Source organism: Eretmochelys imbricata, chromosome 1, assembly GCF_965152235.1.
Source record: "Eretmochelys imbricata isolate rEreImb1 chromosome 1, rEreImb1.hap1, whole genome shotgun sequence".
Taxonomy (NCBI): domain Eukaryota; kingdom Metazoa; phylum Chordata; order Testudines; family Cheloniidae; genus Eretmochelys; species Eretmochelys imbricata.
This window is the reverse complement of record NC_135572.1, coordinates 131,259,702-131,271,707: the sequence shown is the minus strand read 5'-3', so window position 1 is coordinate 131,271,707 and position 12,006 is coordinate 131,259,702. Positions and strand designations below refer to the sequence as shown.

At 42.5% G+C, this 12,006-nt stretch overlaps 1 protein-coding gene across 1 annotated transcript in view; it reads left to right on the top strand.

Moving 5' to 3' along the window:
- Positions 1–6,453, top strand: part of PUDP (pseudouridine 5'-phosphatase) — a 144,145-nt gene extending 137,692 nt beyond the window's left edge. Inside the window, exon 4 of the mRNA XM_077815440.1 lies at positions 4,825–6,453. Within this exon, the coding sequence (XP_077671566.1) occupies positions 4,825–5,001 (177 nt within the window). The 3' untranslated portion in view covers positions 5,002–6,453. The remainder of the gene's footprint in view (positions 1–4,824) is intronic.
- The last annotated feature ends 5,553 nt before the right edge of the window (positions 6,454–12,006 follow it).

Genomic DNA, 12,006 nt, shown 5'->3' with positions numbered 1-12,006 from the left:
CCTGGGCCTACTGGTGAATGACAAGAAGTCAACATTTAGTTCCGGTGCAAAGGATAGAGTTCATCGGAATAGTGCTCAACTCTACCTGAGCAAGAGCTTTCCTGCCTCAAGACCTGTTCCGGATGATGGTAGATCTCATTGCAATGGTCTCCACATTCCCTCTGACCATGGCCCGGGTATGCCTGCAGTTGCTCGGACACATGGCAGCCTGTACATATGTTTTCTGCCATGCAAGACTCAGGATGCAACCTCTCCAACAGTGGCTGTCAATGGTCTATTCCCAGTCCAGAGATCATCTGGACAAAGTCGTCACCATCCCGCCAGAGATACTTACCTCTCTGCAATGGTGGACCGACTCCAAGGCAGTCCTAGACAGAGTCCCATTCAACAGTCCACACTCCTCGATCAAACTGAGGTCAGATACCTCGGACTTTGGCTGGGGCACGCATCAAGGTGCATTGCAGACCCAAGGTATGTGGTCCCCGTAGGAACTGACATTGCACATAAATGTCAGAGAGCTCAGAGCAGTCCACCTGGCCTGAAGATTCTTCCTGCCACATCTCTCAGGCAAAGTGATGAGCGTGTTGACAGACAATGCAGCTTCTGTGTTCTACATCAACAGGCAAGGGGGAGCGCATTCATTGGCTCTCTGTCAAGAGGCACTCCGTCTGTGGGATTTCTGCATCAAGCACACAATCCATCTGGAGGCCTGTCATCTTCCTGCTGTCAGAAATATGCTGGCAAATCGCCTCAGCACGTCCTTTTCCTCTCACCATGAGTGGTCGCTCCATCCAGAGGTAGCCCACATGCTCTTCCAGAGGTGGGGAACTCCACAAGTGGACCTGTTCGCCACCAGACAGAACAGGAAATGTCATAAGTTCTGTTCCCTGCAGGGGCTGGGCAAGGATTCTCTCCCTGATGCCTTCCTTCTCTCATAGTCGGCGGCTCTGATGTATGAATTCCCATCAAACCTGATCAGCAGCAGAGTCCTGTCAAAGATCAAGAGGGACAAGGCCAAATTCATCATGATTGCCACGGTGTGGCCGCACTGGCATTGGTTCGGCACACTAATGGACCTGGCAACGACTGCCTCCAGCCCTTTCCCGACCGGCTGGATCTGCTCTCACAAGACCACAGCTGCCTCCTGCACCCCAACCTTACCTTCCTCCACCCTCCACCTCACGTTGTGGATGCTGTGTGGTTGAACGCAGAGGAACAGGCCTGCTCTAATGAGGTCCAACAAGTCCTCTTGGAAAGCAGGAACCCATCCACTAGAGCAACGTACCTGGCCAAGTGGACGAGGTTCTCCCACTGGGCATCTGAGCGTGTCCTCTCTCTGTTGCACTCCTCCTTTATAATCCATCCTGGAGTACCTGCTCCATCTTAAGAACCCGGGACTGGTCCTCTCTTCCATCCGGGTGCACCTGATGGCTATTTCCGCATTTTGCCCGCTGTTCCAGACTCAGACTGTGTTCTCCATGACATGTCGGTCAGATTCCTGAGAGGCCTTGAGAGACTCTCTTCCCGCTGGTTCAGGCTCCTGTCCCACAGTGGGACCTTAACTTGGTTCTCTCTAGGCTCATGGGCCCACCCTTTGAACCTATGGGCTCCTGCTCCCTTTCCCACCTGTCACGGAAAATCGTTTTCCTTGTGGTGATAACATCAGTGAGACGAGTGTCAGAAATCAAAGCCCTCACATCGGAGCCACCATACACTGTGTTCTGCAAGGACAAAGTTCAACTGCAACCCCATCTGACCTTTCTGCCAAAGGTGGTGTTCTCCTTCCATGTCAATCAGGACATCTTCCTCCCAGTGTTTTTGCCCCAAGCCACATGCCACTAGTGAGGAAAGGAGGCTGCACATGCTGGACATCAGACGTGCCCTGGCATTTTACCTGGAGCATACCAAGCCCTTCCACAGGTTGACTCAGCTTTTCATCTCTACAGCAGATAAGTTGATGGGCCTTCCGGTGTCCTCATAGAGGATTTCCAACTGGATCACCTCCTGCATCCGGACCTGTTACCAGTTGACACAGGTCCCACCACTACCGATCGTGAGGGCCCATTCGACCAGAGCTCAGGCATTCTCGGCAGCCTTCGTGGCATACATTCCCATCCAGGACGTTTGCAGAGCCACGACGTGGTCTTCGGTTCACGTGTTCACGGAACATTACGCAATCACTCAGCAAGCCAGAGATGATGGGTTCGGCAGAGCTGTGCTGCAATCTACATGCCCATGAACTTCTACCCGCCTCCATTGGTACTGCTTGGGAGTCACCTAATATGGAATAGATAGGAGCAAGCAGTCAAAGAAGAAAAGACAGTTACCTTTTCAATAACTGGTGTTCTTCAAGATGTGTTTGCTCATGTCCATTCCATGACCCGCCCTCCTTCCCCACTACTGGAGTTTCTGGCAAGAAGGAACTGAAGGTGAAGGTTGCCAGCAGCACCGCTTATACCATGGCATGCACGTGCCACTCCAGGGGGTGCCAGAGCTGGTCCCCTATGGATACCACTGAGGGAAAAACGTCCATCACCGGTGCATATGGGGAGCACACACACCTAATATGGAGTGGACATGAGCAACGCATCTCAAAGAACACCAGTTACGGAACATATAACTCTTTTTTTGAAACATTATGCCCTGATCCATGCTGTAAAGTCTGATGCGGCTCTTGGTTCTGCAGTTTTGAATTCTGTTCCATCCTACATCTGGGGATATTGCTTGAAAGTCACGTGAAGTAGAGCACCCATAGGAATACTAGTCAAAGAAGAAGTGGCTATTCACCTTCTGCCATAACTGCAGTTCTTCAAAATGTCTGTCCTATGGATGCTCCACTACCTACCCTTCTTCCTCTCTGCTTCAGATTGCTTCTTGGGGGATGTTTGGGTAGAGAAGGAACTGAGAGTGGTTCACCTGTGCACTCCTATATAGCCTTGTTATCCAGCACGAAGTGTCATAGGGTGCATATGCTTGCCAGACAGACACTGCTAACAGAAAATCTCTGATCAAAGGGTCAAGAGCTGCATGTGTACTTGAAGTGGAGCACTTATAGGGGGACACATCTCGAAGAACTACAGCTACTGCACCAGTTGAGTGACCTCTCCTCCTCTCTAAACCCTTTCTGCATTAAAATAGAGATTATAATATCAATTTTAGAACATCTCTGCTGAGCAATAAACAGATATATGCAAATAACCTTTCTAGATGCACAAGATGTGCACATATATTATCTGCTCCTAATATTTCTAAAGCTTTCAAATATTCTTAACTGTATTGTTTACTGACACTGCTTATTCAGATAAATTATTGCTACAAATATATGATGAAATCCTGGCTTCACTGAAATCCATGAGAGTTTTACCATTGACTTCAGGTTTAAATATAGAACAAACTAACAACAGAATTCTTTTGAAACCACAGATATGGACATTCATTGATACAAATTATTTCATGTGGTGTGGCTTTATGTATCAGGCCCCATTTAATGTTTTGAATTTCATTGTGTCTCTAATTGAGATATCTGTTAAGCAGAAGACGCAGCATTTACGTTCCTGAGACACACATTCATTTCTTGTTACTAAATTGTTTGCTATATTCTGAATGGAGCCCAGCTATCCAAAAACTGAAAACCATGAAAAAACTCTTAAGTACAAAACACATCTGAAAAGATATGAAGTGGCTCATGCATTTTGAATATCACTTGTTTACAATTTGTTATAAGCAATAATATGGGCCAAAAACTGCAACAGTTCTTGAACCTAAGAGAGCTCACAGATATCTAGACAAGCTGTGCTGACAGTTTTTTTGTCACAAATCTTCATCTAAGCATGCTGAATGTGCTCACAACCCACTTGTGCTTACATGTTTTGCAAGAGGCAGCAATCCCTTCTTTCCAAGAAAAAGAATTTAACTACTTCTTAACAAGAACATAATTTATTGGCCTTCTTCATGATGCTTAAAGGCAGTGGGACAGATTTTCTTATCACAGTTCCACTCTCTTCAGCTGAGGATCTGGTCCAACATTTTGTGGTGTGTATTGTTGTTTGAGAGAATATAGCTACAGTAGAACCTCAGTTACGAACAGCTTGGGAACTAAAATGTTCGTAACTCTGAACAAAATGTTATGGTTGTTCTTTCAAAAGTTTACAAATGAACATTGATTTAATACAGCTTTGAAACTTAACTATGCAGAAGACAAAGGCTGCTTTTAACCATCTTAATTTAAATGAAACAAGCACAGAAACAGTTTCCTTCAAGTTTCCTTGTCAAAACTGTTTTTTAAAGCTTTCCCTTTATTTTTTTAGTAGTTTACATTTAACTCAGTATTGTACTGTGTTTGCTTTTATGTTTGTTTGATTGATTTGTTTTTTTGTTGCTGCTTCCTGATTGTGTACTTCCAGTTCCAAATAAGGTGTGTGGTTGACTGGTTAGTTCATAATTCTGGTATTCCTAACTCTGAGGTTCTCCTGTATTTATTGTATTGAAAATATGCATGTCAGTTGCAGCAGATGCTTTGTGGAGTAGAAAATGTTAAGTTTCCCACCAGGTCACGAGAATACATTACTAAACTGCACTGAAAACCATTTACATTATGACCCACTGTTCTTCAGCATTATGGAATCAATCGGCATTCATTGATATCAATTAGAAAACTTTCACTGACTTCTGTCATGCACAATCAGGCCCTATAGATACTTCATTTACTCAGCTCGAGAAAGTGACTTTGCATGTGTTCCGATATATAATGTGCCATCCTTTCTTGTGATAATACAAGTAATTACAACATTTTAACCTTTATGTCTTTATTTTCTCATTTTTCAGTGTCTTGTGTTTGAAGATTCTCCACTTGGGGTTCAAGCAGCACTGGCAGCTGGGATGCAAGTGATTATGATTCCAGATGAAAATTTGAATCAAGATCTTACAAAGGAAGCAAATCTAGTGCTGAAATCTATGGAGGACTTTGAACCAGAACTGTTTGGTTTACCACCATATGAATAAGAACTAATATATTTCAACATGTTCTTAGTTGGAGACTGGGGGGTAGGGAATGAAAATGTAGAGTAAAAAATTATCTATTTTTGATTTTTCTTTCCAAAATAAGACAATGAAGTCTTTCGTGATTTACTTTTAAATTTCCCTGGTTACTCTTGGTTTGTCTTCTTCAGTGCTAAGTGGAAGGAATGTTTCTTCTTGCCTGTTCTTCAGCTATACTAGTCTTGTCATCTGCATAATGTCATGTACATTCAGTGCATTTGCAAAACTGCAAAGACAATCTGCTTCAAACATGTGGAGGGTTTTGCTCTGGTTTGCTGGAATAACAGACTGCTTAGAACAATGGTGCTCGACATTTTCCTTGTTATGGATAGGCTGTTGTCCCCTTATACCATTGTGCGGCACAGTTACCACTACCTATTCCTTGTCTATCCCTTTGTCTTTCCTGTTCTTATCTTCTGGTTGGATTTTTTGTTTTTGTGTGTTTTACTTTCGTGTTGTTCTTTTTTGTTCTCTTGTTTTGTGACTTCCCCTTTCTGGAATGGGGTGGAGGGGGAACCCACTGTCAGCTTCCTACGACCATATGCTCTTGCAGCTCAACTGAGCGCTGTGTAAGCCTCTGTAACTCTGCTACTCCCTACTTATCCCCCGTCTCATTTCACATAGCCTCTTCCCCATCCATTTTGCTCCCCCAATGATGACAGCCTTGTATTTCCATTTTCAGCTTCTCACATAAACCTTTCTGTTTTTTCCATTCTTTCATGTTGCCCCCCTTTATCCTTCATGAGCTTATGCTCAAGGCCCCCTATCTTCTCCACAGTTAAGTCCTTCTGAAGACTCTTTACATTATTTTTACTACTGAGAATTCTGCTGATTTAATACCGAAAGTAATATTTTTGTTTGTTTTGTAGCTTAACCTTGTTTTACCAAGCACCATCTTTGCCACCCTATATGTTATACTCATTCCTGCTAATCCGGGTCCATTTCTGTCTGTCTTTAGATTGTGAGCTCTTCAGGAAAGTGATTGTATTTTCTTTGTGGAAAGTATAAAGTACATTGTGAGTGCTACCATAAACAAACAAATAAGTATAATTTGTATGGTGGAACATATCCAGGGTTGTGAAAATTCTTTTTCCCTACTGCTGTTCTCCTCTGTGTCTCGACCTTCCTGTACTGCTTTGCCCCAGCCCCTGGACTGGGAAACACTAGTTTAAAGGATCTTACCTCTTGTATGGAGATAATGATTGCATTATAAATTTGAAAAAAAAAATAACCTTTTAGCTGTGGGAAGCCTTAAACTACTCTCGTAATCACAGTAAAACGTCTTTGATGAAGATAGTGAACGTAAAAAATGCTGAAGATAAGAAATAGGTACTTCAGTATTTTATTTCAGTGAATAATATCAGAAGTTTCCTTCTATTATGCATGTGAAAAAAAAATTAAATGGTTGAATGGTTAGAGTGCTGTTCATTTTTTTTAATAAGTGGACTGTTGAGATAAGAGAACGTAACTTAAACAAGAACTCAAAGATCAAGTATTTTTTCTAGCATTTCTGCAGCTCACTTTTTGTTTTTAATAAAAAGCAAAAAATAAATGAACATTGGAAGACTCACTAAAATTCTTAAAGATATTACATGGATTTTTTTTTAAAGCAAATTTAAAACAGTCTGTATCTCTGAGTACACTATTTAAATATCTTTAAAAAATAAGAATATCCTATTCCAAACTATCAGTAAATTATTAATTGGATGGTATCAGAAAAATATTGTCAAGCACAATATAGTAATAGTTTTTCTTCTGCAATGCCTTTCATCCAAGGATCTGAAAGTGCAGGTGGGTGAATATTGCTTACTGTAATACTATTTTGCATATAATTTTGTATAACCTTGTGTTGCAGTTCTAGTGAATATTTATATTGTATCTACAATCCAACTAAAGTAATGTAAATTCTTCCTCTTCTGTTGCCATTCAAGATAACAGAAATGGTATTGCACAGTTCCTTCATGGCTAATGTTGCATATCAGAAAGTGTTACCATACAGCAATAATTCTGAGCTTTCAAGTGTAAAACAGGTGCCTTTGGGGATCCCTTTAGTTCATAATTGCTGAATTCCAACTGGGAACTTATTTGGTAGAACAAGCTCTAATAAGTTGTAATTAGTAACTTTTTCAAAGTGCTGTATACATTTAATTGAACTTGGAGTTTAAAAAAAAAATCAAGGCACATGTCACATTTACAAGTTGTTCCAAAAGGCCTCTCACCAAAGCATTACAAATACTTTCTTAAGACATACACACTTAGATAGATAAATATTAGATATTTATGGCAAAACAGAAGTGCATTGGCAGTGCCACCATGGGATAATGAAGGATCAATCAAGGATGCAACCCCATTCTATTACCCAAGGTGGTCAGGGATGCAACCCCACGCTCTGGGTGTCCCTAAGCCTCAAACTGCCAGGTGCTCGGACTGGACAACAGGGGATGGATCACTTCATGATTGTCTTGTTCTGTTCATTCCCTCTGAAGCATCTGGCATTGGCATCGTAAGACAGGACACTGGGCTAGAAAAACCACTGGTCTGACGAAGTCCGGCCTTTTAATGTTCTTATGAATGAATATAAATTCTGTTCCCTTCAATTCTGGTATAGTTAACGGTTTCCTCTTTTACTGAGAAAATTAACATAGAAAACTCCCCTTAATCCAGCAGTAAATCCCATTCAATACTGCCATCTTTTATTACCCTTAATCTCATAGACTCATAGATTTTAAGGCCAGAAGGAACCATTATGATCCTCTAGTCTGACCTCCTGCACATCGCAGGCCACAGAACCGTACCCACCCACTCCTGTAATAGACCCCTAACCTCTGCTGAGTTACTGAAGCCCTCAAATAATGATTTAAAGACTTCAAGTTACAGAGAATCCACCATTTACTCTAGTTTAAACCTCCAAGTGACCCATCCCCCATGCTGCAGAGGAAGGCAAAAAAAACCTCAGGGTCTCTGCCAATCTGACTGGGGGAAAATTCCTTCCCAACCCTAAATATGGTGATCAATTAGACTCTGAACATGTAGACAAGACCTACTAGCCAGACACCTGGTAAAGAATTTTCTGTAGTAAGTCTGAGTCCTCCCCATCTAGTGCCCCATCAGCAGCCATTGGAGATATTTGCTGCTAGCAGTCGCACATCAGCTACGTACCATTGTAGGCAGTCTCATCATACCTCCATAGACTTATCAAGCTCAGTCTCGAAGCCAGTTAGCTTTTTTGTCCCCACTGCTCCCTTGAAAGGGCTGTTCCAGAACTTCACTCTCTGATGCTTACAAACCTTTGTCTAATTTCAAGCCTAAACTTGTTGGTGGCCAGTTTATATCCATTTGTTCTTGTGTCCACATTGGTGCTTACCTTAAATAACTCCTCCCCTTCCTTGGTATTTATCCCTCTGATGTATTTATAGAGAACAATCATATCTCCCCACAGCCTCATAAGTTAGGTTTTCCATTCTTCTGACCCTAGTAGTCCTTCTCTGTTCCAGTTTGAATTCGTCTTTCTTAAACATGGGAGACCAGAATTGCACACAGTATTCCAGATTGAGCCTTGTATAATCGTGGTAACACTTCCATCTCGGCTGGAAGTACCTCGCCTGATGCATTAGCTAGGATTGCATTAACCTTTTCCATGGATGCATCATATTGACTGCTCATAGTCATCCTGTGATCAACCAGTACACCCAGGTCTTTCTCCTCCTGTGTCACTTCCAACTGATAAATCCCCAGCTTATAGCAAAAATTCTTTTTGTTCGTCCCTGGGTGCATGACCTTGCACTTTCCACTATAAAATTTCATCCCATTTCTATTACTCCACTTTTCAAGGTCATCCAGATCTTCTCGTATGCTATTCTGGTCCTCCTTTATATTGGCAATACCTCCCAACTTTGTGTCACCCGCAAATTTTATTAGCACCTTTTGTGCCATATCAGGCTCCTATCAAATGAGACAATTTCCCCTAACTGTAATCCTTCAAACTGAGCTAGACAAAGGATGCTTCGCTTCCTACTTACTAATCATCAAGGCAAATCCCAAAGAGATGTAGCCTCTTTCCAGGTCAAGTGTCACCCAGATCAATCTCTGGCTAGGTCCTTAAGATATCTAGCTGGATGTTTGGTATGTGTCCTTCATTGGCAATTTTATCATGCCACCAAAGCATTTGGCAACCATGTCATCAGCAACTGTGTAGTGGCATTCCTCAGTAAACACACTTTGCAATCGGTTTGTCTTCCCTGCTACTAATCCTAATATGTCAGTACCAATAAAGCTGCTGAAATGGCTGATGGAGGCACTTACTAGGTTTGGCTATTAATAGACTTATTGCTGATTTTGTCTTGCCACTTAATATGTTTGAAAACACAGTTTGGAAACTTCTGCCTGATTTAATGCAGTGCACATCACCATATTATCTGGCCATCTTGAAAAATTTTTTTTACAAATATCTCAACTTAGAGAGCAAACAAGGTGTACAGAGAATAGCATGCATAAGGTACAAACCAGAACACAAAGGGAACACTGGTAGGGGAAACACATATGAGGGAGTCAAAAAATTAAGAATGTTACATTTGAATAGGTATTATTGGTCTTTAATCTTCAGGCTGACTTAGGTGGTGTGGTTTTTATCGTAATTGTGTGACATGATAATTGGAGAGCTGAAAATAATAATGTGTTGCCAAGTGATGAATTTTGGCTGTGTATGCTAAAAGGCACATACTGCCTCCTCTGACAAAGGTGTAGCAAATACTCCATTACTTTGGGGTATGCTCATTTATTAGAGTTACTCTTCTGGGGGGGTTCTATAATTCTATCAATGTACTGCTTGTACATTGTGTATGAGTCACTTGTGATCTCATATGGAGCTCTCCTTCTCCCTTCTGCAAGTTCTTTCTCAATGGAGCTATCCTGCAGGACCTAGGTTCCCCAGGGCTGGGTTCTTCCAGCCCTAGAATCAGACGAACACACACACATTAATGGAGCACATCTGAGAGGACCAGATCAATCAGCACTCTCAAGCTGACCCATTTATATGTCCCTTGTCTCAGTAGGCCGGGTCAAGCAGCACTTCCAAGCTGTCACCCTCATATGCCATGGACACCGCACCAGAATAGAGTATGCCTGAGCAGGCTGAGTTGAGCAGCACTTCCAAGCTGCCACCCTCCTGTGCCCCAGGTTCAGCATGTCCCTATCCCCACTTTCACGTTACAATTGTTCTGGTAGTAACCCAGTTGATGAACAAACCCCACAGGATTTTTGGGCACTGCAGGGATCTTTAACTTAGGTATGAGGAGCATTGCTGCAGAGCGAATGGGAAAACCAAAAAATACCCATGAGGGGGAGAGAGAGAGAGAAGCAATCAGCTTAACCATGAAAGTTATTTATTGCCAGATAATAACCATACAAGGGGAGCCAAACAAACAAAACGGTTATAATATTAAATCTAACTTAAATTTGATTATAAAAGTCAGATTTAGAAAACTATAACTGATCACACAAGTCAGGGTCAGAAGGCTATGCCTAGAGAGAGAGAGATGGGTTCTCACTACTCCATGAAGCTTGAATTGATCGGGGTTCCTAGGTAGTGGTGATAGCTGACGGTCCGGAGTGCTGGTTAGACAGGCAGAGCCCCCATCATGATCAGTCAGGAGAAGATGTTGTCCCAATGGTACTGATGCAGATTTTGGATCCAGGCATCAGAGCACTTGAGCATAGGTAGGAGTTTTTGAAGGGAAAGAACAATGGTTCAAGGAAGAACACATAGGAACTGATCATTCCTGGCTATGGATGGTGTTCCTTGGAGGGAGCTCACAATGCAATTAGGCAGCTTCAGTATTTTGGATACCAATAAAGGATTCATTACTAGAATTGGTCTGATAACTACTGAGCTAATGCGTTCATTAACATCTGGAACAGAGATCCCCATGATGTAGTGCTTTCCTGCTTTTCTGATCCCAGAGTTCAGTGTGGTTCTTGCCTTGGAATCTCTGTTCTCCATTCTGTATGCTAATGGAGCTGCCTCCCTGTGCCATCTTTGATGCAAAGGAGGCTAGGGGAGTTTCCTTAATCCTGTCACCCTTGTCCGGAGGGGTTTAGGTGTGTCTTCCACTGCCTTTTCGTTGCTTTTTGTAAGTCTTTCTTCTGACCGGCTTTAGTTCAAGCAGAGGCTGGGGGTGGAGAGAACTTTCGTGAGTCAGACAGGCTGGGTACTGTGCCCTGGTTCCCCAAGAACACAGAGCTGATAGGTAACAGAAAGCATAATTAAGGGAAGCTGCACAGGGTGGGTTCACTCCTTTAATGATTGTGCCCATGGGGTGGGCAGGGATAGTGGACTGCAGGAAGGGCTGGGCAAGAACCACCATGCTAAACCTCCAGTCCTTTGACTCCATAGGCAGAAGGAGGGGAGAGCCTCTGGGGCTATGTGTAGGAGAGGTACTCAATCGATTAAACTGGGAGTTGATTCTCCAGAGCAAGGATCCCAGTCCTAGTAATTCAGGCTGCATGATGAGAAGAACTTTTGCCTGTTGTTATCCATACAGCTATGTCTATTAAATATGGTATTTAAAGTTTTGAGGGGAAATGAATGGATGATAAGTAGAACTGAGTTTCACATTCAGCATATTTCTAACACAGGCAATTCTATGCTATCTGTAGCCAGGAAACACCTATCTGATGTTTCACAACAGCCTGTTTGACACAGCTAGTAAAATGTGTAAGGTAAGAGTCTGCAAGTGTCTGCCCCGTTTACCTCCTGTTTCTGCATTAGAATTACTGCTCATGCTCCTTGACAACCCTATCCTCTGAGGAACTGAATGCTAGGTGTTCAGTACTGGGCCCTAGTATTCTAACTTTATCACCTGAAATCCTTGAAGAATGTAAATATTGAGTGCTCCTATGGGGGAAAAAAAAAAGAGCTTCAGAAAAGCCATTCATCTTTCAAAAAGTATTTAAGCCCATTGAGTTCAGAAT